The sequence below is a fragment of the Heptranchias perlo genome, chromosome 1, assembly GCF_035084215.1.
Source record: "Heptranchias perlo isolate sHepPer1 chromosome 1, sHepPer1.hap1, whole genome shotgun sequence".
NCBI lineage: Eukaryota > Metazoa > Chordata > Chondrichthyes > Hexanchiformes > Hexanchidae > Heptranchias > Heptranchias perlo.
Window position 1 is genome coordinate 118,716,133 of NC_090325.1, and position 26,956 is coordinate 118,743,088.

A 26,956-nucleotide genomic window follows, 5' to 3' on the forward strand; every position below is an offset into this window, starting at 1 on the left:
AAGTTTACAACATGGAAACAGGCCCTTCGGCCCAACATGTCCATGTTGCCCAGTTTATACCACTAAACTAGTCCCAATTGCCTGCACTTGACCCATATCCCTCTATACCCATCTTACCCATGTAACTGTCCAAATGCTTTTTAAAGGACAAAATTGTACCCGCCTCTACTACTGCCTCTGGCAGCTCGTTCCAGACACTCACCACCCTTTGAGTGAAAAAATTGCCCCTCTGGACCCTTTTGTATCTCTCCCCTCTCACCTTAAATCTATGCCCCCTCGTTATGAACTCCCCTACCTTTGGGAAAAGATTTTGACTATCTATCTTATCTATGCCCCTCATTATTTAATAGACTTCTATAAGATCACCCCTAAACCTCCTACTCTCCAGGGAAAAAAGTCTCAGTCTATCCAACCTCTCCCTATAAGTCAAACCATCAAGTCCTGGTAGTATCCTAGTAAATCTTTTCTGCACTCTTTCTAGTTTAATAATATCCTTTCTATAATAGGGTGACCAGAACTGTACACAGTATTCCAAGTGTGGCCTTACTAATGTCTTGTACAACTTCAACAAGACATCCCAACTCCTGTATTCAATGTCCTGACCAATGAAACCAAGCATGCTGAATGCCTTCTTCACCACCCTATCCACCTGTGACTCCACTTTCAAGGAGCTATGAACCTGTACTCCTAGATCTCTTTGTTCTATAACTCTCCCCAACGCCCTACCATTAACGGAGTAGGTCCTGGCCCGATTCGATCTACCAAAATGCATCACCTCACATTTATCTAAATTAAACTCCATCTGCCATTCATCGGCCCACTGGCCCAATTTATCAAGATCCTGTTGCAATCCTAGATAACCTTCTTCACTGTCCACAATGTCACCAATCTTGGTGTCATCTGCAAACTTACTAACCATGCCTCCTAAATTCTCATCCAAATCATTAATATAAATAACAAATAACAGCGGACCCAGCACCGATCCCTGAGGCACACCACTGGTCACAGGCCTCCAGTTTGAAAAACAACCCTCTACAACCACCCTCTGTCTTCTGCCGTCAATCCAATTTTGTATCCAATTGGCTACCTCACCTTGGATCCTATGAGATTGAACCTTATGTAACAACCTACCATGCGGTACCTTGTCAAAGGCTTTGCTAAAGTCCATGTAGACCACGTCTACTGCACAGCCCTCATCTATCTTCTTGGTTACCCCTTCAAAAAACTCAATCAAATTCGTGAGACATGATTTTCCTCTCACAAAACCATGCTGACTGTTCCTAATCAGTCCCTGCCTCTCCAAATGCCTGTAGATCCTGTCTCTCAGAATACCCTCGAACAACTTACCCACTACAGATGTCAGGCTCACCGGTCTGTAGTTCCCAGGCTTTTCCCTGCCGCCCTTCTTAAACAAAGGCATAACATTTGCTATCCTCCAATCTTCAGGCACCTCACCTGTAGCTGTCGATGATTGAAATATCTCTGCTAGGGGACCCGCAATTTCCTCCCTAACCTCCCATAACGTCCTGGGATACATTTCATCAGGTCCCGGAGATTTATCTACCTTGATGCGCGTTAAGACTTCCAGCACCCCCCTCTCTGTAATATGTACACTCCTCAAGACATCACTATTTATTTCCCCAAGTTCCCTAACATCCATGCCTTTCTCAACCGTAAATACCGATGTGAAATATTCATTTAGGATCTCACCCATCTCTTGTGGTTCCGCACATAGATGACCTTGTTGATCCTTAAGAGGCCCTACTCTCTCCCTAGTTACTCTTTTGCCCTTTATGTATTTGTAGAAGCTCTTTGGATTCTCCTTTGCCTTATCTGCCAAAGCAATCTCATGTCCCCTTTTTGCCCTCCTGATTTCTCTCTTAACTCTACTCCGGCAATCACTATACTCTTCAAGGGATCCACTTGATCCCAGCTGCCTATGCATGTCATATGCCTCCTTTTTTTTTGACTCGGGCCTCAATCTCCCGAGTCATCCAAGGTTCCCTACTTCTACCAGCCTTGCCCTTCACTTTATAAGGAATGTGCTTACCCTGAACCCTGGTTAACATACTTTTGAAAGCCTCCCACTTACCAGACGTCCCTTTGCCTGCCAACAGAATCTCCCAATCAACTTCTGAAAGTTCCTGTCTAATACCATCAAAATTGGCCTTTCCCCAATTTAGAATTTTATCTTTTGGGCCAGACCTATCATTCTCCATAGCTATCTTTAAACCAATGGAATTATGATCACTGGTCGCAAAGTGATCCCTCACTAACACTTCTGTCACCTGCCCTTCCTTATTTCCCAAGAGGAGGTCAAGTTTTGCCCCCTCTCTAGTCGGGCCATCCACATACTGAATGAGAAATTCCTCCTGAATACACTCAACAAATTTCTCTCCATCCAAGCCCCTAATGCTATGACTGTCCCAGTCAATGTTGGGAAAGTTAAAGTCCCCTACTATTACCACCCTATTTTTCTTGCAGCTGTCTGTAATCTCCTTACATATTTGCTCCTCAATTTCCCGTTGACTATTTGGGGGTCTGTAGTACAATCCTATCAAAGTGATCTCTCCCTTCTTATTTTTCAGTTCTACCCATATAGACTCAGTGGGCGAACCCTCGGATATATCCCCTCTCACTACTGCCGTGATGTTCTCCCTAATCAAGAACGCAACTCGCCCTCCTCTCTTACCTCCTGCTCTATCTTTCCTATAGCATCTGTACCCTGGAACATTGAGCTGCCAGTCCTGCCCCTCCCTTAGCCATGTTTCAGTAATAGCTATAACATCCCAGTCCCATGTACCCATCCATGCCCTGAGTTCATCTGCCTTGCCCATCAGACTTCTTGCATTGAAATAAATGCAGTTTAATCTAGACTTCCCTTGGTCTTTGCCCTGCTTTCTCAGACCATCTGTCCGGTCATGTTTTGTACACTCTCCCTTACTGCCTTTTGTTTCTGTCACCACTTTACTTCCCACTGACTTCCTGCATCGGTTCCCATCCCCCTGCCACATTAGTTTAAACCCTCCCCAACAGCACTAGCAAACACTCTCCCTAGGACATTGGTTCCAGTCCTGCCTAGATGCAGACCGTCCAATTTGTACTGGTCCCACCTCCCCCAGAACCGGTTCCAATGGCCCAGGAATTTGAATCCCTCCCTCTTGCACCATCTCTCAAGCCACGTATTCATCCTAGCTATCCTGTCATTCCTACTCTGACTAGCCCGTGGCACTGGTAGCAATCCTGAGATTACTACCTTTGAGGTCCTACTTTTTAGTTTAACTCCTAACTCCCTAAATTCAGCTTGTAGGACCTCATCCCGTTATTTACCTATATCATTGGTACCTATATGCACCACGACAACTGGCTGTTCACCCTCCCCCTCCAGAATGTCCTGCAGCCGCTCCGAGACATCCCTGACCCTTGCACCAGGGAGGCAACATACCATCCTGGAGTCTCAGTCGCGTCCGCAGAAACGCCTGTCTATTCCCCTTACAATCGAGTCCCCTATCACTATAGCTCTGCCACTCTTTTTCCTGCCCTCCTGTGCAGCAGAGCCAGCCACGGTGCCATGAACCTGGCCACTGTCACCTTCCCCTGGTGAGCCATCTCCCCCAACAGTATCCAAAACGGTATACCTGTTTTGGAGGGAGACGACTGCAGGGGACCCCTGCACTGCCTTCCTACTCTTCCTCTGTCTGTTGGTCATCCATTCACTATCTCCCTCAGTAATTTTGTGCCGTGTACACCCAAGCCCAAGTCATTAATATATATCAAGAAAAGCAGTGGTCCTAGTACCTACCCCTGGGGAACACCACTGTATACCTTCCTCTGGACCAAAAATCAACTCTTCACCACTACTCTCTGTTTCCTGTCACTTAGCCAATTTTGTATCAATGCTGCCACTGCCCCTTTTATTCCATGGGCTTCAATTTTGCTGACAAGCCTATTATGTGGCACTTTAGCAAACGCCTTTTTAAAGTCCACAAACACAACATCAACTGCATTGCCCTCATCAACCCTCTCTGTTATCTCATCGAAAAACTCAATCAAGTTAGTTAAACACGATTTGCTTTTAACAAATCCGTGCTGGCTTTCCTTTATTAATCCACACTTTGTTCAAGTGACTGTTAATTTTGTCCCGGATTATCATTTCTAAAAGTTTCCCCACCACCGAGGTTAAACTGACTGGCCTGTAGTTGCCGGGTTTATCCTTACACCCTTTTTTGAACAAGTGTGTAACATTTGCAATTCTCCAGTCCTCTGGCACCACCCCTATATCTAAGGATGATTGGAAGATTATGGCCAGCAACCTCTGCAATTTCCACCCTTACTTCCCTCAGCAATACTAGAATGCATCTCATCCGGATGCTTGGACTTTATTGTAGCAGTTGCTTAAAATCTCAAAATTAAGAATTTGGCTGCATTCTGCATTGTCGTACCTTACTATGTACTGGAACACTAGTGTGAAAAAGGTTACATCTAACAGGAAGGAAAGAAACTGCTTTCCATAAAAAAATACAAATTTAGCCCTGTGTGTTTCTTTAGATTACAATATTAAGAGATAACAATATTTAACCTCGACCAACACCCATCAAAACAGATTAACTGGCCATTTATCTCATCGCTGTTTGACCTTGCTGTGCGCAGATTGGGGGTCACGCTTACCTACATAACAACCGTGACTACATTTCAAAAGCAACTCATTGACTGTGAAGTGCTTTGGGATATCCTGAGGATGTGAAAGGTACTATTTAAATGATAGTTATTTCTTTCTAAGAGTTCCCTTCTTGTTCAAGAATTCAATTAAAGGAACACTCAAGGGAAAGATGACACAATGGATTCATTTTAAAGTACTTGTCAGAAAAATACATGGGGTTTGAAATTACCTGACTTTTTTAGGGCAAAAGGGATGTAGTGCTGGTGGAGGGGGAGTTGAATTTGGCATTTAAGTCAGATACCCAAGATAGTCTAAAATAAACACTCATTTCCAGTGCAACAAGAACCAAATTTTTAGCCCCGATTTTAACCTAACCCGCCCAGTGGGTCTGGGGCGAGTTCAGGTTGGCAGGCCGTGGTGTAAAACGGGCGTCTGACCCAAACCTGGCCCGTTCTAGCCTGATGGGTTAGATTAAAATCGGGGCTTTTGTTTCAGGTTTTCAGCATCTGAAGTTTTTGCTTTTTAGCTAAGTTCTGGTGAAACTGGTTGCTGGCAGAAGATACGCCCGCCCTCCAAATTAGTCCATGTATCCAAATAACAGAATAATAAGGACAAAAGCTGCTGACCAGAAATACTGCCATTTACACCAGAATTGAGCCTGATTTGAATTAATCCTGTAAAAAAGAGAGGTGTGTTACCTGCATAACTTATTAAACCAGGAAGATCTTGAGTTCACAGACTTCAAATGTTCGAAATCTTCGTTTGAAATATTAGCTTTGACTGGAGTGATTAGAAAAATATTTTCTCAGCTGTGCTGTTATGATAGGATTCTACACACTACCTTTCAGCAGTTTCAGGCAGGGAAATCTTTTGTTTCCCAGCCTCTGTCATGGAGCCCTTACCATGGAGCTCACCGTGGGCATTCCCATACATGTCCTCATGATGGAGGTATAATAGGAGCAGGAGGAAGAGGAAATGACAGAGGCATGCAGGATAGGGCTAATTAAAGAAGACCAACTGAGGGGTAACCTTCTACCAGTGCCTACAGACCATGCCATTCCTTCGATGACTTCTCTGAAGAGGAGTGCTTATGTAGTCAATGGTTCAGTGAGGAGGTGTAGAAGGAGCTGTGTCCTATTATAAACTGCCCTCCGAACATCCCCTCAAACACAATAACTCAGGAACTCGGGAGCCAGCCGTTGACTTCAGCATAGACAGAAATTGCTAGTTGAAAAAAGACCAGGCTCCATGTAATTCGCCTTCCACCATCCTGGTAGTCGCATGATACAACGATAATGGAGTTGTTGACTAATTGTAGCAATCAATCTCTATCAATTCATCTACAACAGACCCAGACATGACCTGGGTCCCCACTCCATGCAGAGCTTTCACCCCCATGGTCTACCATTTTGAACTCTGACTCCTCTAGCACCGGGAAATGAGTGACACACATATAAAGACTTGCACAACACCAGGTTATAGTCCAACAGTTTTATTTTAAATCACAAGCTTTCGGAGCTTTCCTCCTTCGTCAGGTGAGTGAAGGGTTTTTAGAACCCTTCACGTACCTGACGAAGGAGGAAAGCTCCGAAAGCTTGTGATTTAAAATAAAACTGTTGGACTATAACCTGGTGTTGTGCAAGTCCTTACATTTGTCCACCCCATCACCGGCATCTCCACATCACATATAAAGAGACTGCAAGGAAGGGTCAAGAGAAGCAAGTCGCTCACCTTAGCTGCTCTGGTGAGGTTGTTAACCATCTTCCTGCAGTGCTGAGGAGTCCTGGGGAGGGGGCACTCATTGCCACATCCCTCTGCAAAGTACACACCGCATTGTTGGTAGGTCTCCAGTCGCTGATCCCAAACAGCATGTCGCTCCTGCTCTACATCTTCATTAAGAGGACATCCAAGTTTGGCGCCCTGATATTAGCTGTTTTTCTTTTGGACTTTACTGCCATCCTTCTTGCCTGCTTCCTCTAATGTTTACCACTACCTCTTTAAGCTACAGCAGGTTTTATATTCTGCTCCTGCGCCAGGGTCTCTGTCTCTCTTCCAGCTATTTTACAGCTCCCTCATCAGGCAAACATTCAGTGCCTATTTGGGCCCTAATTCCTGCATCTTCCTCAGTTTTCTGCCCTCTGGCCTGTGTTGTATTTGAGGCTGGAATGTTGGGACCATGAAATGTAAAAACAAATTATAAATAAAAATATATATTTTAAAAATGCACCAGATGGGAATTGGACATCTATGGCTAACAGTTCCCATGCTTTTTTGAAGTTAGAGACAGAAATATAATATAACCTTGACTTCCGGCACCTCTTTTCTCATTGATTGTTGCTTTCAGTGTAGCAATACAGGCTGTCAGAACCTAAGACTAAGAGATAAAATGTGTTTTTGTTTGGTTTCACAAATGTGGCAATGTCAATGATCATGTACAGGAAGTGAGCAATCTTTTGGTAAGTTTTCCAAAAAAACAAACAATTCAAGTTACATGCAGAAATATGTTTTTAACTAAGTTCTTGAGGATAAGGTCATGTAGGGCATTATAGTTCAGCATTCCTTTAAGTGGGTCCTTAGAGAGTTTTCAGGCAGAATCAGTGACTTGACTGATCAGAATTGCCCTACTCTAATGTGGGGTTTACAGCAGCAGTTTATGCTCTCTGATTTTCTGGATCATGCCTGTTAATACTGGAATAATTTTGCAATGCCGCTGTGAATGTTCCAAGCTCCTTCTGCTGAGTCTGCCTCTGACAGCTACTCAATGCCGTCCCCACCCAATCTGTTACATATATTACATAGAATTACATAGAATGTACAGCACAGAAACAGGCAATTTGGCCCAACAAGTCCATGCCGGTGTTTATGTTCCACACGAGCCTCCTCGCACCTCTCTTCATCTAATTCTATCAGCATGATTTTCTATTCCTTTCTCCCTCATGTGTTTATGTGTGTTCCCCTTAAATGAAGACAAATGTAGGTCCCTCACTGTCAGAAACGGGAGAATTTATAATGGGGAACAAGGAAATGACAGAGCAATTAAACAAATACTTTGGTTCTGTCTTCACGGAAGAGGACACAAATAACTTCCCAGAAATGCTAGGGAACCAAGGGACTAGTGAGAAGGAGGAATTAAAAGAAATTAGTATTAGTAAAAAAAATAGTGCTGGAGAAATTAATGGGACTGAAAGCCGATAAATCCCCAGGGCCTGATAATCTGCATCCCAAAGTACTAAAAGAAGTAGCCATGGAAATAGTGGATGCATTAGTTGTCATCTTCCAAAATTTGATAGATTATGGAACAGTTCCTGCAGATTGCAGGGTGGCAAATGTTACCCCACTAATTAAAAAAGGAAGGAAAGAGAAAACATGGAACTACAGATCGGTTAGCCTAACATCAGTAGTAGGGAAAATGCTAGAGTCTATTATAAAGGATGTGATAACAGGACACTTAGAATATATCAACGGGATTAGACAAAGTCAACATGGATTTATGAAAGGGAAATCATGTTTGACAAACCTACTGGAGTTTTTTGAGGATGTAACTGGTAGACTAGATAAGGGAAAACCAGTGGATGTGGTTTATTTGGATTTTCAGAAGGCCTTTGATAAAGTCTCACAAAAGAGGTTAGTGTGCAAAATTAAAGCACATGGGATTGGGGGTAATATACTGGCATGGATTGAAAATTGGTTAACAGACAGGAAACAGAGAGTAGGAATAAGTGGGTCTTTTTCGGGGTGGCAGGCAATGACTAGTGGGGTACCGCAGGGATCAGTGCTTGGCCCCCAGCTATTCACAATATATATCAATGATTTGGATGAGGGAACCAAATGTAATATTTCCAAGTTTCCTGACGACACAAAACTGAGGTTGTGAGGAGGATGCAAAGCGGCTTCAAGGGGATTTAGACAAGTTGAATGAGTGGGCAAAAACATGGCAAATGCAGTATAACATGGATAAATGTGAGGTTATCCACTTCGAGAGAAAAACAGAAAAGCAGAGTTTTATTTAAATGGTGATAGATTGGGAAATGTTGATGTACAAAGGGACCTGGGTGTTCATGTACTCCAGTCACTGAAAGCAAACATGTAGGTGCAGCAAGCAGTTAGGAAGGCAAATGGTATGTTGGCCTTCATTGCAAGAGGATTTGTGTACAGGAGCAAGGATGTCTTACTGCAGTTATACAAGGCCTTGGTGAGACCACACCTGGAGTATTGTGTGCAATTTTGGTCTCCTTACCTAAGAAAGGATATACTTGCCATAGAGGGAGTGCAGCAAAGGTTCACCAGACTGATTCCTGGGATGGCAGACTGTCTTATGAGGAGAGGTTGGGTCGACTTGGCCTGTATTCACTCGAGTTTAGAAGAATGAGAGGGGATCTCATTGAAACATAAAATTCTGACAAGGCTAGACAGACTGGATGCAGGGAGGATGTTTCCCCTGGCTGGTGGGGGGGGGGGTCCAGAACGAGGGGTCACAGTCTCAGGATATGGGGTAGGGCATTTAGGACTAAGATGAAGAGGAATTTCTTCACTCAGAGGCTGGTGAACCTGTGGAATTCTCTACCACAGAAGGCTGTGGAGGCCATGTCACTGAATATATTTAAGAAGGAGCTAAATAGATTTCTAGACACAAAAGGCATCAAGGGGTATGGGGAGAGAGCAGGAATATGGTATTGAGATAGAGGATCAGCCATGATCATATTGAATGGCAGAGCAGGCTCGAAGGTATGAATGGCCTACTCCTGCTCCTATTTTCTATGATGTGGAGATGCCGGTGATGGACTGGGGTGGACAAATGTACGGAGTCGTACAACACCAGGTTATAGTCCAACAGCTTTATTTGAAATCACAAGCTTTCGGAGCTTTGCTCCTTCGTCAGGTGAGTGAATAAAGCTGTTGGACTATAACCTATTTTCTATGTTTCTAAATGCATCAATGCTATTCGCCACAACTATTCCTTGTGGTAGCGAGTTCTATATTCTAACTACTCCATGGGTAAAGAAGTTTCTCATGAATTCCTTATTGGATTTATTATTTTATATTTTCATGGCTTGTTCCTCTGCTGCATGCATCAGTCTTTCTAATGATCTCTCCCCCTTTCATTATCACCCTTATTTTTATGTCTATTTTTTGTAGCTGTACTTCCTTGCCATTGGTTCCCATTCTGATTTAATTCCATAGAGATCCTCATTGTGAGCGATTGGACCCATAATCACTGACTGCATGTGCAGTCGAATATGTCTCCATGCATGCACATGTCATCTTATTCTGGGGCTGAAGTATTTCATGCATTGAATGGCTGACTGTGGCGTAGTATTCACACGTGAGGCATCTGCTTTTGATATGCTTCTAATTTTAGGCTAAATTACACTGTATGGCTGTATTAACCAAAATACATTAAATGACTATAGGGTAAACTGTATGAATTTAAACTTCAGGCATGGAAATTTGCCTGCTAGGAGCCTATATCGGGAAATTTGGTTGCGGAGGTCATTGGTCCACATAGGATTTTTCATGAACAATTTTGGGGAGATATATATATATCAGACAGATTTTCATAGCGTATCCTTTAGCAGTAATGTATATGAGGATTTTATTTTGTATATAGAATATCATTACATCTATATGCATATACAGTATTTGTGCATTGAAATTATTGCTCAAGTATTCGAAGGTTTGTAATATGGGGGAGAGACCAATTAGGACACATATAGGACCTAGGGATGGACAATAGAAACTGAAGCAAGAAAAGTGCAACAGGTTACTTTTAACTGAAATACGTTAGAAAGAAATAATGTATTGTAGTGAAACCACCTTTCATTATGATGGAGCTACACTTGGAGTGATTTAACGTACTCTGTTTTGGATTTGATTTCCTGTTCACTGCTGGTCACAGGAAAGAAGTCACATTATAGAATGCAATCAGCCACAAAAGATTGAGTTTCACTGGGCTTATGCAGCAAGTACAGTGGCAGCAGAAGTCAGAGCTGGTTTGAGCTTGCCTACACAAGCCAGTCATAAACGAATCAATCATTCTGATTTCCTTTCAAAACTGAAAGACAATCAAGGGAAATGTTAACATCACATTAATGGGAGTACAAAGAGAGATTTCTAACCCCCTCAGTCTGAGCTGGAATCAAACCCTGACCCCAGCAGTGAAAGGATAATGTGCTGATCCTCTACTCCACCCAAGTACTTGAACTTTACTAATGTTTGTTTGACTTAATCAAGCCTAACAAATTTATGGTCTTACAACATTGTCGTTTCAGTTTTTAAAAAGGTATTTGGTTTTCACCCATTCTATCTTTAATCTACCTGAGTTATGTATCATTATCAGCTGAGAGGATGAGCAACCTCCCAGACCTCTGCCAATGCGATTCTATAACCAGCTGCCAGAAGGTGGGCAGCAGCACCCTGGGGATAATGTCTCTGCCTTTATCACTACCTTTCTGGGGGAAGCACACCTACCATCTGTTCAGTTCTTCACCAACAGAGCATGGCTGAGATTAGGAAGTAATCATGATGGAATTATGGGCATGAACCCGTGACCTACCATTTCAGTGTTAATTAAAAAATACTGGCCTGAATTCTGTTATTTTACGATAGTTGTTACACACCCTGGTTCGAGAAGATTAATCTCAGCTTATTTTGTTTGCCTGGCTTCGGCTTGGGGGAAAGTGACCGTGCAGAGGATACAGAATGTACTAGGATAATACCCGAGATGGGAAGCTTTACAAGAAGAGACTAGAGAAATTGAGATCTTTTCATTATAACGGAGAAGCTTAAGAGGAGACCTGATAGAGGCATTCAGAATGCTGAGGGGTTTTGATACGTTAAATAGGGGAAAAAAAACTATTTCCACTGGTTGGTAACCAGAGGGCATAAATTTAAGATTATCAACCAAAGAATGAAGGAAGAGGTTGGAAAATTTGTATTTTTACTCAAAGGGTCTTAGGATGTGGAATGTCCTCCAACAAACAGAAATAGAAGCAGAATCCATGAAATCTTTTAAAGGGGATGTGGATAAATATTTTTAAAAGAAACATTTAAAAGGGCATGGGGTAAGGACAGGGGAATGGGACTGAGTGGATAGGTCTTTCAGAGAGCTGGTGCAGACTAGATGGACTGAATGGCCTTCATTTGTACTGTAAATTTCTGTGCTTTTAATAACAGTGGGGGCAATTTTAACCCCCCCAGGACAGGCGGGAGAGGGTCGGTGGGGGGGTTAAAAATTAAAAATCACGCAACACAACCCCAACCCGTCATGTAGGTGCTTGTCGCCATTTTTACAGCAGTGGGTTGCAAATCGTGTCTCTGCCTGCTCTCAAGAGGCAGGACACTTCATTATAATGTTTAAAACAGGCTCCTGCAGGGCTCAGGAAACCTGGCAGCTAAATGGAGACGGGAACAGCCATATCAAGTAGGTAAGTGGTTTTTATAGCACTGCTTGTGAGCCAGGAGGATCCCCTCAAACAAACCTTCTGCCGCGATCGGCTGATCATCTCCACTCCAAATCCATGATCCCAAGCCGTATGCCCCACGATCTTTCACTCCTGATAGCTGGTCCAACCACCGTAACCCCCCCACCTTGTGTCCTGCGATCTTTGTTGATTCCCCCCCTCCCACTGCCCCCCCCTCCCCCACCAAACCTGCGACCTTTCCCGATTGCCGGGGACAGTCCCTTTGGTACCTCACGTTGGGGTACACCCTCTGGTATCTTTCGCAAGTAGCCATTCTTTAATTGTAAGCTGGGACAGTGAACATAGGGGAATCATTGTAGTAGACTCCAATTCTGTCTTCATCTGGCATCTGCAAATGTGCTCTTCCAGCTGAACAGTGACCAAAAACTGGAACCCTGATTGATTTTTTTTTTACTCTTTCTTAACTTTGGGGCATTGTGGCAAATTATGTAACCTCACCACTTCCGTACCACTCAGTTTATATAATCTCAGTATGGACCAGGAATTTCTTGGTCCATGAGGGTTAATGCTACCAGATGTACATTAAGGGAGGATCTGTATCTCTGTGTTCCTCCAATTCTCTTTTGAAAATCTTTTGGATTTTCTTTGCTCCACCATTGTTTGATAATGCTCCTGTGAAGCGCCTTGGGAAGTTTTACTACGTTAAAGATGCTATATAAATGCAAGTTGTTGTTGTTATTGTTATATGAAGCACCTGAGATAACTTGAGATCGGGAATTCACTACTTAGAGAATCACAGGGACTTTCATGTATTTTAGCAATCCATGGTTCATCACATCTATGCAGTTTGTTTGTCACCAAACTCGCTTTCCTTGGTTATTACCCATTTTAAACAGTGATTCACCTCAGAGTTATCTCATTACCTCCACTCATTTGATAAACGTGGTACATCAGGGGTTAAAGTGATTCGCCATCCATTTAGCTTGAGTTTAGACATTGACACGGATGAAAAAGTGTTGACCTTTTTGTTCTTTCCCTGTCAGCTAACTTATAAAGTAAAAGTTGTGCAAGTTCCACTGCCGAAAACATGTTTACTGACAGTGGCAGGAGAAACTTCGCATCTGATTATGTGCTGGGTTTACAAAGATAACAAACAGATGGTTTCCAGAACGGTAAGAATCCCAAATGATTGCAATGATAGTTATTATGCCAAATGTTGTGGTTGTCAAGAGATAAGGAAACTGCTGAGTTTTGAAACATATTTATTTCCTGCCTGAGTATAGCTGACATCTACTAAGAAGGAAATAAGTGGAGAATTCTGTGGCCACTCCAACCTGTGTTTGGTGAAAACCTATTGTCCAATGTGTTTTGTGCAGGAAGAATTAAGTCAAAAGTCATTGGAAGTATTGGCATTAACAAGAAGGCTTGCAAAATCTTGATTCTATAAATGGTAATGGACATTGATTCCTTCTAGATTTCAGCAATATCAACATTTTATTCTTGTTTAAAATACTACTAAAACAGTGATGGAGGGGTGGAAATCAGAACACAAAAGGTACTGGTGTATCGTATTACACAATAAATTGTAAATTGTACTGCCCCAATACAAATGTTCCATTATGACATTTTTCTCCTGTTTATGTAAGAATATAAGAGAGCTTGAAAGATGGCTCTGTGAGTCCATTCTCTTCACAGACTATGTCTAGTTTACCTTTCCATGGACTGCATCCTGCCTATTTAATCTTTTGAGGGAAAGTTCTCAACAGATGCTGATTGATCGCCAAAGAGAGTTGAGCAAAATTCCACTATATGGCCTTGAAATTCATTGGGGATTCCACTGGAGATTTATAGAATCAGTGAAACGTCAGAGACCTGGTTACGCTGGCATGTTAATGAGGCTCCGAAGTTAAAATAGCCTGGGTCTGATTTCCCCGGCAGTAGGTGAGTTTCCAACTCACCTGGGCACCCACCAGACCAGAACCTGCCTGGAGTTAAAATCGGGGCCCTACTCTTACCTCTTCTGGCTTTTTGACTGGAGAGAAGAGGGTAGATTTTCTTCCTTGGGCCCCAACTGGGTGACCGACGGGCAAGGTCTTCTGCTGGGATCGGGGAGAGGAAGGGTTGAAAAGCCTACAACTGTGCTCCTGGACACTGGCATTGGGACCAGCTGATCATTGGTTGAGGGATGGGGGGTGCTGCAATCTTGTAAAAATGAAACTAACATTTTTGTGGAGCCATCTTCGGGCTGCCCTCCAGCATCCCTTCAGATCCTCTGGTCTGTAGGGGACCCAGCGTAAGCCACAGTGCCAGGTTTCTTCAGACAACCCTGCGCTTGGTGACCCAATGAGCTGATGCAGAAAAAACTGAGATGGGAGGTGAGGAACATCCCTTTCCACCTCATTGCAGTACTTAAGCTGTGCTTGCACCTACTCCCAGGCACCAGCCAAGTGATGTAAGCCCAGGAAATCCCAGGGCAGCATTGTGGGTTCAGAGACTTTAAGCAGTCCCAATTCCTCTTTGTTACTCCTGGGAACTGAGCATTGGGCAAAGAGTGGATGAGTACATACAAAACGTGTTTGAAGTGAATCTGTGATACAAAAACTTAAAAGAATAACTCACGCCAAATTTTCATCCAGCATAGTGCAAAATGTAAGAGCTTACTTAAATAATGTTTACAAATTATGGTAAAAAGGAAAGAACACTTGCATTTATATAGTACATTTTGAAGTTTAATCACTGTTGTAATGTAGGAAACGTTGCAGCCAATTTGCACAAAGCAAGGTCCCACAAACAGCACTGAGATAATCTCTTTTACTGGGTTAAATATTGACCAGGACACCATGGAGAACTCTCTTGCTCTTTTATGAATAGTGCTATGGGATTTTTTGCATTCACCTGAGATGGCCTTGGTTTAACGTCTCATCTGAAAGACCTCCAACAGTGCAGCACTCCCTCAGCACTGCACAGGAGTGTCAGCCTAGATTTTGTGCTCAAGTGTCTGGAGAGGGACTGTGGACTCACAATCTTTTGACTCAGAGGTGAGAATGCTACCAACTGAGCCACAGCTGATGCTCTACAAGAACTATGTATTACCAGAAAATAATGCATGCAATGAGAAGAGGCCATTTGGCCCATCATCCAGCTCCTTCCATAGGCCATGTATAATCAACACTATTATAGACTCGACCCCACCCATTTAATCCCCTGAAAGACAATTCTGTCTGAATACCTCCTGACTCCAGAACATCTCTTATTCAACCCTGGCTGCCTGTCCCCCACAGATAACATCCCACTGGTCCCAGCAGCACAGGAACCATAATGTATATGATTACTTCAGCCTAGAATTATCGCTAAAACCTTCAATCTCATTTCCAACCAGATATTTATCAAGCTTTTTTTTTGAAGGAGCTAAATGACACTATGTCAACTGCTGTTACTGGGAATTTTTGTCACACATCCAGTAGTCTGCAGGGGAGGGAAAATATTTTAATTTCTAGTCTTGCTTCAGCCTTGTTGGTTTTGTGCTCACAGCTCAAATGAAATAACCTGCTTGCATCTGCATCGTTTATGCCGCTTGGCATTTTAAAAAACCTGGATTATGTATTCCCTCCATTATTTTTTATTCCAATGGGAATCAGTTCAGTTTTGCGAGTTTCTGTTCATGGGGGTGAGTTTCTGTGGGGATTATCCCACTTGTCTGTCATATGCAGTGGGAGAGCCTTGGAAAAACGGTGCAAATGATGTTTACGCTGTTTTTCCAGGTTTTCCGCAGCTCTTACACCAAAGTTACAGTGGACAAATGGGAGAGCCCTCACATAAATTCACTTCCTATGCCTTAGAACCCTAGGTCCAAAATCACCTGTAAGACTTTTCAGTGAAACCTCTCCAACATACCAATGTCCTTTTGAAGGTAGGATGTCCAAAATGTCAAACAGTATTCTAAATATGGTCTCACCAGTGATCCATACAAGGCTAAAATAACTTGTTTTGAATTATAGGGGTGAATATTTGCCTTTAACGCTACTAGTGCAGAACTTTGTGTGCCATGAGTGCGGATTAGGAATTCTGGGGCGCAACTGATTTACAGGCCCAGAATTTTCCATCCTTTGTCTTTAGCATTCCAGGTACAAAACTTCACAAGCCTAAATTCACGACATGCTCTTACAGTGTGCAAAAGCACTGTGCTGAAAGAGTTAACTATGAAAATTTATCCCATAAGCAAATACCCTTGAGATGCATCCCTGTAGTTAATTAGCCTTGTTGATAGCAGCTTCTCATCGCTTGGAAACATTCAGTGACTGATCAATAATCAATCCTTTTCCACCTTTGCTAATAGAAGTCCCTTCATCATGTACACATGTGTCATGCTCACAGGCCTTATTCAGATGATGTTGTCAGACTTGCAATAAATTCAGGACATGCTTGGAAATAGTCCTGTTAACATGCAGTTATAGCTCGGCTTATGCAAGATAAATGCAGCATTTAATGTGTTCCTACATAAATCATGTTCAGCTTTTCAGAGCTGGGGGACTTGACTATATGCCGTGATAATGTGCAGGTCAATCTGCAAGCATACTCATGGGTGTTACATATAGTTACATTTATTCCACAACCACACTGGATAACGGTACTAAGTAAGGAAATTCATTGTGCTGTAAGAGGTATGGGTTTGTGTGCAGACAGATAAAAGGGAAGCAGCTGTAACTAACAGTAAGTGTTAAAGTGGCCATTCCACTCAATCCAGAGATGATGCAGAATTTATTCAACACTTTCTCAAGCTAGTGTGAGATTGGTAGTGTAATGTCAATGTACTTTGGGCTGCCGAGACAAAATGCCATCATCAGTATCCTTGACCAAAGAGAATTCAAAGGCTGCATTTTAAAAACTATTTGAGTGACACTTGAAACATTGCATTTGTGAACTTTTACCTGGCACTAAGCCCTGTACAGTGGCATGTGACGGGAATATCCTGTACTGCAGTTTTAAAACAAACTTGGTGATTTTTTTTGTGTTGATCAAGGTGAGGCTCATTGACACTGGTAAATGAAACATTTTTCTATTTGAGACATCCGGGGACGATTTTAACTGGGGGCAGGTTTCAGATGGGCAGGGAGTGAGGTGAACGTCAACCCCCACTCCACGTCATCAATTTGACTCCCAGATCACATTTACATACAGCCAGTTATCCGCTCGAAACGGGTGTAAAGAGGCAGCTGGCTGGTTGATGGTAGCCGAATATTGGGCAGCCTCTAGGCTGTTCTCCGGCACTCAGGTAAGTAACAGGGTGGTTGGGTTCAGCAGGGATATGCAGGTGGGAAGCGGGGGGGAGGTGCTTGGAGCAGCAGAGGCCCAAACTTTCCCTGTGGGGCCCGGAGGAGCGCGCCTGCTTCCTCTCTGACAGGCTTAAATGAGCATAGTTAAAATGCCACTGGGGTTCTAATGACACCATACAACAACAACAACTTGCATTTATATAGCACCTTTAAAGTGGCAAAACATCCCACAGTGCTTCACAGGAGCATTATCAAACAAAATTTGATCAAACAAAACTGAGCCACATAAGGAGATATTAGGACAGGTGAGCAAAAGCTTGGTCAAAGAGGTAGGTTTTAAGGAGCGTCTTAAAGGAGGAGAGAGAGGTAGAGAGGTTTACGGAGGGAATTCCAGAGCTTAGGGCCTAGGTAGCTGAAAGCACGGCCACCAATGGTGGAGTGATTAAAATCGGGGATGCGCAAGAGGCAGGAATTGGAGGAGCGCAGAGATCTCGAAGGGTTGTAGGGCTGGAGGAGGTTACAGAGATAGGGAGAGACGAGGCCATGGAGGGATTTGAAAACAAGAATGAGAATTTTAAAATTGAGTTGTTGCGAGCCTGGCAACAAATGTAGGTCAGTGAGCACAGGGGTGATGGGTGAATGGGACTTGGTGCGAGTTAGGATACAGGCAGCAGAGTTTTGGATGAACTCAAGTTTGTGGAAGGTGCAAGGTGCAATGCTGGCCAGGAAGGCATTGGAATAGTCGACTCTAGAGGTAAAAAAGGCATAGATAAGGGCTTCAGCAGCAGATGAGCTGAGGCAAGGGCGGAGACGGGCGATGTTACGGAGGTGGAAGTAGGCTTGGAAATATATCGCCGTTCCTTCATCGTCACTGGGTCAAAATCCTGGAACTCCCTTCCTAACAGCATTGTGGGAGAACCTTCACCACACGGACTGCAGCAGTTCAAGAAGGCGGCTCACCACCACCTTCTCAAGGGCAATTAGAGATGGCAATAAATGCCAGCCTTGCCAGCGATGCCCACATCCCATGAACAAATAAAAAAAAAGGTGGAAGTAGGTGGATGTGGTGACGAAGCGGGTATGAAGTCAGAAGCTCATCTCAGGGTCAAATAGGACACCAAGGTTGTGAATGGTCTGATTCAGCCTCAGGCAGTGGCCAGGGAGAGGGATGGAGTCGATGGCTAGGGAATGGAGTTTGCGATAGGACCGAAAACAATGGCTTCGGTCTTCCCAATATTTAGTTGGAGGAAATTTTTGCTCATCCAGTACTGGAATGTGACAAATCAGAGGCAGTGGAGGGGTCAAGAGAGGTGGTGATGAGGTAGAGCTGGGTGTCGTCAGCGTACATGTGGAACCTGACAATGTGTTTTCAAATGTTGTCACCGAGGGGCAGCGTGTAGATGAGAAATAGGAGGGGGCAAGGATAGATCCCTGGGGGACTCCAGAGGTAACGGTGCGGGAGCGGGAAGAAAAGCAAATTTGCACGTAATAATGAGGCTCCTGAGTTCAATGGAAATGAAAATTAGGAGAGATGTATAAAGGGTGGCTGATCCAATTTCATCTGTTATACACTATAGCCCGAAGTCAAAATTAACCCCAATGAATTAGTGAGTCATTGGCCCTGGGCTCGTGGCTATCAGCAGTAGTATGTAGGAATCAGAGTTACTTTCTGCAGTATACAATACCTTATGTAAAATAACAAATCAATAGTGCTTCCTTTTTTGGAAATATTTGTGTTCCTTGTATTTTGTTTCTTTCTGAACACATAGATTGGACGAGTAGTAATGACGTGCCTTAGCATTACACTAATGCTTCTCCTTTAATACATGGATTATTAACTGACTATTTGCATAATCATGTAGCCTTCTATAGTGTAAAAGAATTTAATTTAATTAATTCTGATTAAGCAAATCTATCATGAGATCAAAGGAACTCACATCTATATTGACGAAAGATTAATTCAAATACCAAAGATCCATTATTTCTTATTCCGCAGCCTACAGGTTTTAGGAATTAATTAATGATAATCCCCAGCACTCAATTTAGGGATACATTGTATTAAAATAATCAATTTAATTGCTAGATTTTGCATCCTGGAATGTTAAAAGTATTTTCACTTTTCAGCTTGTGGTCCCAAAAGTAGATTACCTTTAAAATTGATCACAGGCATAGGAGGTATTTTACATTTTGCCAATTGTAAGTGCTCTGTACAGGGTGCTTTGTCCTTGACCTGTCCAGGGAAGGAGACGATTTGATTTGATGTCCTGCTGCAACTGAGGTTAGCCAGTTTCAAAAATGGATTTTAGTGAATTATTGGGCACGTGAGCCATTAAACCAAACTCAACCTCATTCTTGCCCCAGATTAATGTATGACGTTAGACGGTAAAATCTCTTCTTTATATGTTTTGAGAGTGACTTGAGCAGTTTCCACTTTCATCCTTTTTTTTAGTATTTACAACAAAGTAAAATTTGAAAACAGCCAAAAATAGTGAGATTCATTAAAAATGGGTGAGAATTAGCTTACCTACTGCAATCTGAGGTAATTGTTACTTTACATGGGGGTATAAGGATTCAGATTTTGAAGCAATGCTCGACTGCTGGACTGGCAGTATGCAGTGGGTTGCCAACCTTCCAGGATTGTCCTGGAGTTTTCAGGAATTAAAGATTAATGGTCTGGACACTGCTGCGAGCAACCTGGGAGAACAATCACAGGGACATTAAATAAATTGAGTGTTTTTTAAATTTTCTTTGACTGCTTTTGTTTATTAGTCATAAAAATATTGGAAGTGGGAAAAAGGCTGTTTTGACTGGAGGCGGGAGGTTATGCGATGAAATCACCAGGAATACGCCCATCCAGAGTTGGCAACCATAGATACATTATAAAGCAGATTTATTTACACTAATACAGCGTATTCTTTGGAAATCAAAATCGTAATTCTTACCCATGCTCGTTAGGTGAAGCTCTCCAGTGGCTGGAGTCATACCTAGCACAAAGGAAGATGGTAGTGATTGTTGGAGGCCAATCATCTCAGCCCCAGGACATTGCTGCAGGAGTTCCTCAAGGCAGTATCCTAGGCCCAACCATCTTCAGCTGCTTTATCAATGACCTTCCCTCCGACATAAGGTCAGAAATGGGGATGTTCACTGATGATTGCACAGTGTTCAGTTCCATTCGCAACCCCTCAGATAATGAAGCAGTCCGTGCCCGCATGCAGCAAGACCTGGACAACATCCAGGCTTGGGCTGATAAGTGGCAATTAACATTCGTGCCAGACAAATGCCAGGCAATTACCATCTCCAACAAGAGAGAGTCTAACCACCTCCCCTTGACATTCAACGGCATTACCATCGCTGAAACCCCCACCATCAACATCCTGGGGGTCACCATTGATCAGAAACTTAACTGGACCAGCCACATAAATACCGTGGCTACAAGAGCAGGTCAGGGGCTGGGTATTCTGCCGCGAGTGACTCACCTCCTGACTCCCCAAAGCCTTTGCACCATCTACACGGCACAAGTCAGGAGTGTGATGGAATACTGTCCACTTGCCTGGATAATTGAAGCTCCAACAACACTCAAGAAGCTTGACACCATCCAGGACAAAGCAGCCCACTTGATTGGTACCCCATCCACCAACCTAAACATTCACTCCCTTCACCACCGGCACACTGTGGCTGCAGTGTGCACCATCCACAGGATGCACTGCTGCAACTCATCAAGGCTTCTTCGACAGCACCCCCCAAACCCGCGACCTCTACCACCTAGAAGGACAAGGGCAGCAGGCACATGGGGACAACACCACCTGCACGTTCCCCTCCAAGTCACACACCATCCCGACTTGGAAATATATCACCGTTCCTTCATCGTCACTGGGTCAAAATCCTGGAACTCCCTTCCTAACAGCATTGAGAAAGAACCTTCACCACACGGACTGCAGCAGTTCAAGAAGGTGGCTCACCACCACCTTCTCCAGGGCAATTAGGGATGGGCAATAAATGCTGGCCTTGCCAGCGACACCCACATCCCATGAGCGAATTTAAAAAAAAGGTGAAACTGCCTTTTGAGCTTTCATCTGACCACGTGTCTGAGTACAGTCCCCACTGCATATAGCGGGAGCGTTTGTACCAATACGATTTGCCTTCTATAAGTGGTGCACCGTAAAAGCAATGCAACAAAATAACTCTGAAGCTGCCTGAAGTCTTCACTTTCCGACTGGCTCCCATAATTGCTAACAATGCAAACAGCTGACTGAAACTGCCCGAAGCCCTGATTTTGGTTGAAATCAGCAGAGCTTTTAAATCAGTAAATACAGGTAAGTATTTATTGAACTGTACGAAATAGCCAGCGTGCTTAATATGTTTTAAGTGGCGCCTTTGTAATTGATTCCTGTGGTAATAACGTGGTTAGCACCATTTTTCCGATATAAACAGCTGTCCGGGATAATTGTGGACGATGTAAGTTGTGGGGACTGTAACAGACCCTGCTAGGACAGGGATAGCTATTTCTTGATAGGCCAGTACATTCTTAATGTCGAGCTATAGAAGTTTGCAGCACATTAGGTCCATGCTGACTCTTGGCTAAAGCATTCCAAAATGAATCCCACTACTGTACTTGTTCCCCATAACCATGTATCTTCCTCTGCTTTAAATATTTATCTCTGTTCTCTTAAAAAGATTCAATGGTCTCTGCCTCATTTACTCCCTGTAACAAAGTATTCTAGGCTCTAATAACTCTGTGTAAAAAATATTTTTCCAAAATTCATTCCTCACGCCCCTAATAGCAATTTTAAATTGCTGTTCCTTTGTTACCTACTTCCCAACTAGAAGAAATGGGGGGGGGGGGGGGCGGGAATTAACTGGGAGCGTGTTTCGGGTTGTTGAGGAATGGGGTGAGAGTCAATGGCATCAGTTTGAGGCCCGAGCTATTTTAACTCCCAGGCCTCATATACATTCCACTGGCCAACTGCCTGCCCGAAACAAGCAGAAAGAGACAGCTGTTGGCAGCCGGCTTAAAAAAAAATCACTCCTGCTTGCTGGAATGCAAGTGGTGGGGAGGGGCTTTCAGCAGGGTCTCGTGAGTGGGAAGAAGAGGGGGTGGGGGGCTCCTGATCCCACAAAGAAAAGTTTAACGCTTACCTTTCGTGGCCTCTACAGAGCAGTTTTCACTGAGTGAGGTGGCCGTGGTGGGTGCCTAGCTCAGCCTGTGGTTAAAAAGCCATCGGGCTCCTAATGACAGAATGGGAGCCAGATTTACATACATGGATGCAGCTCCAGCCTGATTTAGGTGGCCGCTTCATCCATCGCCAAAAATAGCAGTGTTAAAATCGCCACAGAACGGGTGATTGACCTGCTCCTTTTTAACTGCCTGCCGCCCCCACCTGCCCAGTTTCTGCTGAGCAGAAAGGAGTTAACATTCCCCCGATGGTCTTTCCCTATTCACCTTATGAAAGCCCCTAATAATTTTAAAACCTACTATTAAATTTCCTCTTGGACTTCTCTGGGGAAGAAAGGGTGGAAATTGGGGAGGTGCTGGCCATTATCTTCCAAACATCCTTCGATATGGGGGTGGTGCCAGAGGACTGGAGAATTGCAAATGTTACACCCTTGTTCAAAAAAGGGTGTAAGGATAAATCCAGCAACTATAGGCCAGTCAGTTTAACCTCGGTGATGGGGAAACTTTTAGAAACGATAATCCGGAACAGAATTAACAGTCACTTGGAAAAGTGTGGATTGATTAGGGAAAGCCAGCATGGATTTGTTAAAGGCAAATCATGTTTAACTAACTTGAAAATATTTTTTTGGTGAGGTAACAGAGAGGGTAGATGAGGGCAATGCAGTTGATATGGTGTATATGGACTTTCAAAAGGTGTTTGATAAAGTGCCGCATAATAGGTTTGTCATCAAGATTGAAGCCTGTGGAATAAAGGAGGCAGGAGCAGCATGGATACAAAGTTGGCTAAGTAACAGGAAGCAGAGAGTAGTGGTGAACGGTTGTTTTTCAGACTGGAAGAAGGTATACAGTGGTGTTCCCCAGGGATCGGTACAATGACCATTGCTTTTCTTGATATATGTTAATGATTTGGACTTGGGTGTACAGGGCACAATTTCCAAATCAGCAGATAACACAGAACTGGGAAGTGTAATGAACAGTGAGGAGGATAGTGATAGACCTATTGCTTTTTCAGCTTTATTTTGCCACAGTGTGGTTCCTGGCCAGGAATTCACTCTGCTGGGCCGTAGTGCATTTCTCCGCCACTTCTGGATCTTACAGTGACCTCCAACTTCACCACCATTTTTCTGCCCAGTGATTGATTCTGCATACCTCCTGGCACATTCCCATGGAAATACCTCTTGCAGTGCATCCTCCGATTATTCTACCCTTTAGATAGCTTCTGGACTCACTCACCTCCGCACCTGTCTCCGAACCTGGACATCAGTTCGTTGATGCACCAAGCTGACTCCACCTTATCTTTGTCAACTTTATCTCCCTTCTGGACCTCTGACTTTAACCTTGGACTCCCTTCTAGAATCATATAATCATAGAATCATAGAAGTTTACAACATGGAAACAGGCCCTTCGGCCCAACATGTCCATGTCGCCCAGTTTATACCACTAAGCTAGTCCCAATTGCCTGCACTTGGCCCATATCCCTCTATACCCATCTTACCCATGTAACTGTCCAAATGCTTTTTAAAAGACAAAATTGTACCCGCCTCTACTACTGCCTCTGGCAGCTCGTTCCAGACACTCACCACCCTTTGAGTGAAAAAATTGCCCCTCTGGACCCTTTTGTATCTCTCCCCTCTCATCTTAAATCTATGCCCCCTCGTTATAGACTCCCCTACCTTTGGGAAAAGATTTTGACCATCTACCTTATCTATGCCCCTCATTATTTTATAGACTTCTATAAGATCACCCCTCAACCTCCTACTCTCCAGGGAAAAAAGTCTCAGTCTATCCAACCTCTCCCTATAAGTCAAACCATCAAGTCCCGGTAGCATCCTAGTAAATCTTTTCTGCACTCTTTCTAGTTTAATAATATCCTTTCTATAATAGGGTGACCAGACACTGTACACAGTATTCCAAGTGTGGCCGTACTAATGTCTTGTACAACTTCAACAAGACATCCCAACTCCTGTATTCAATGTTCTGACCAATGAAACCAAGCATGCTGAATGCCTTCTTCACCACCCTATCCACCTGTGACTCCACTTTCAAGGAGCTATGAACCTGTACTCCCAGATCTCTTTGTTCTATAACTCTCCCCAACGCCCTACCATTAACGGAGTAGGTCCTGGCCCGATTCGATCTACCAAAATGCATCACCTCACATTTATCTAAATTAAACTCCATCTGCCATTCATCGGCCCACTGGCCCAGTTTATCAAGATCCCGTTGCAATCCTAGATAACCTTCTTCACTGTCCACAATGCCACCAATCTTGGTGTCATCTGCAAACTTACTAACCATGCCTCCTAAATTCTCATCCAAATCATTAATATAAATAACAAATAACAGCGGACCCAGCACCGATCCCTGAGGCACACCGCTGGTCACAGGCCTCCAGTTTGAAAAGCAACCCTCTAAAACCACCCTCTGTCTTCTGCCGTCAATCCAATTTTGTATCCAATTGGCTACCTCACCTTGGATCCCGTGAGGTTTAACCTTATGTAACAACCTACTATGCGGTACCTTGTCAAAGGCTTTGCTAAAGTCCATGTAGACCACGTCTACTGCACAGCCCTCATCTATCTTCTTGGTTACCCCTTCAAAAAACTCAATCAAATTCGTGAGACATGATTTTCCTCTCACAAAACCATGCTGACTGTTCCTAATCAGTCCCTGCCTCTCCAAATGCCTGTAGATCCTATCTCTCAGAATACCCTCGAACAACTTACCCACTACAGATGTTAGGCTCACCGGTCTGTAGTTCCCAGGCTTTTCCCTGCCGCCCTTCTTAAACAAAGGCACAACATTTGCTACCCTCCAATCTTCAGGCACCTCACCTTTGGCTGTCTCCTATCTCTTTCCTATTTATTACCAGGACGTTTCTAGCCCAATCTTGCTATGTAACCATGCCTACGTAACTTGAGTTTCCCTGTGTCCATTCGCGTGCGCATTTTGGCTGGTGCTCCGGTCCTGAGCCCATCACTTCTATTTACCCTTTATTCACCTTTTTTTCTTACCCCTCTTTACCCCTCCTAGGCTCCTCTTTCCTATCATCATGCATCCTTTCATTTCTCCCTTTTCGGGTACTCTGCCCCCCCAAATCCCTACCCCAACTCTTGAGCACTCCTTGACCTTCCTCTTAGATAAGCTTACAGCTTCTCTCTGTGCCTCTCTTGGCATCCTCCGAAGTGCCCAGTGAGGCACTCATCGCTGCCTCCTTTACGAGCAGCAACCCCAACTGCCCCATCCTACTCTCTCACCGACTTCCACACCCAGCAAGCCCGCTAGGGACTAATCTTGCCAATCTCCATCCTGTCCCACTCACTCCTTCTAGTGCTGACTCCGAGGACACTGCCAGCGGATCAGCCATCACTGCCCCTCTCCGCATCTCCCTCCAGAATGTCCGATCACTTGTGAACAAAGCCCTTGCCATCCATGAGCTTATTGTGGATGATTGCATTGACATCATGGCCTTGACGGAAACATGGCTGACGGGTGATGACACCTTCCCCCTTAATGAAGCCCCCCCACCTGGCAATATCTTCCACCACTTGCCCCGCCCAGACCGCCGCGATGGCGGTGTGGCCCTTATCACCAAATCAGACTTTGGTCTGTCCCCCTACTCCTCTGGCAACCTCTCTTCCTTTGAGCATCTCATCATATTTCACCCTCTCACCTCTCCTTTAACATCCTCGTCCTCTACTGCCCACCCAAGTACCACACCAAGTTTCTCACCGAGATATCTTCACTGCTTTCCTCCCTCAGCCTCTGCGCCGAGCGACTTCTTATCCTTGGTAATTTCAACCTCCATCTCAACTCATCGTGCTCTTTCTCCTCTGAGTTCACTGCCCTCCTATCCTCCCTTAATCTGTCCCTCCATATAAACTGCCCTACCCATATTCATGGCCATTCCCTCGACCTTGCTATCTCACGTGGCCTCTCTACTCCCATTATGTCAATCACGGATAAGGCCATTTCTGGTCATTTCCCTCTATCCCTCTCCACCCACAGCCCCCTTCCACCTCCCAATACCAATTCCTTCTGTGTCCATCCCTGGAAAGAATTTTTCCCCCAAGTTACTTACAATGGCACTTTCAAATTCTCAACTGTCTAACCTTTGGCCCTCCATTCACCACGACATTTCTGCAGCTACCGATCTGCTCAATCATATCCTCACCTCCACCTTTGGTGCCCTTGTCCCTATTAAAACCATTAGACTCTCACCCTGGTCATTCTCCCTGGTATGGCCCTCATGTCTGCTTCCTTAAGTCCAAGGGACGCAGACTTCAACATTCATGGCGGACAACTGGTTTATCCATTCATCGCCAAATCTGGCTGGATCATATAAAGCACTATCAGGTTGTGCTCTCCTCTGCTAAAACTGCTCACTATTCCTAAATAATCCTGGAATGCAAAAGATAACTCCTGGTTT

At 43.9% G+C, this 26,956-nt stretch overlaps 1 protein-coding gene across 3 annotated transcripts in view; it reads left to right on the forward strand.

The window, feature by feature from the left end:
- The window catches only part of rasgef1ba (RasGEF domain family, member 1Ba), a 230,758-nt gene that overhangs the window by 111,883 nt on the left and 91,919 nt on the right, over nucleotides 1-26,956 (forward strand). For 2 of the 3 annotated variants that reach the window (XR_010963882.1, XM_067990580.1), the window contains exon 1: nucleotides 13,195-13,253. The exons of the other annotated variant lie outside the window; for it this stretch is intronic. Coding sequence is in view for 1 of the 2 variants with exons in the window: in XM_067990580.1 (XP_067846681.1) it covers nucleotides 13,209-13,253 (45 nt within the window). In the remaining variant the exon portion in view is untranslated. Of the gene's footprint in view, nucleotides 1-13,194; nucleotides 13,254-26,956 lie in introns of those variants that run through there. 3 annotated transcript variants of the gene reach the window in all.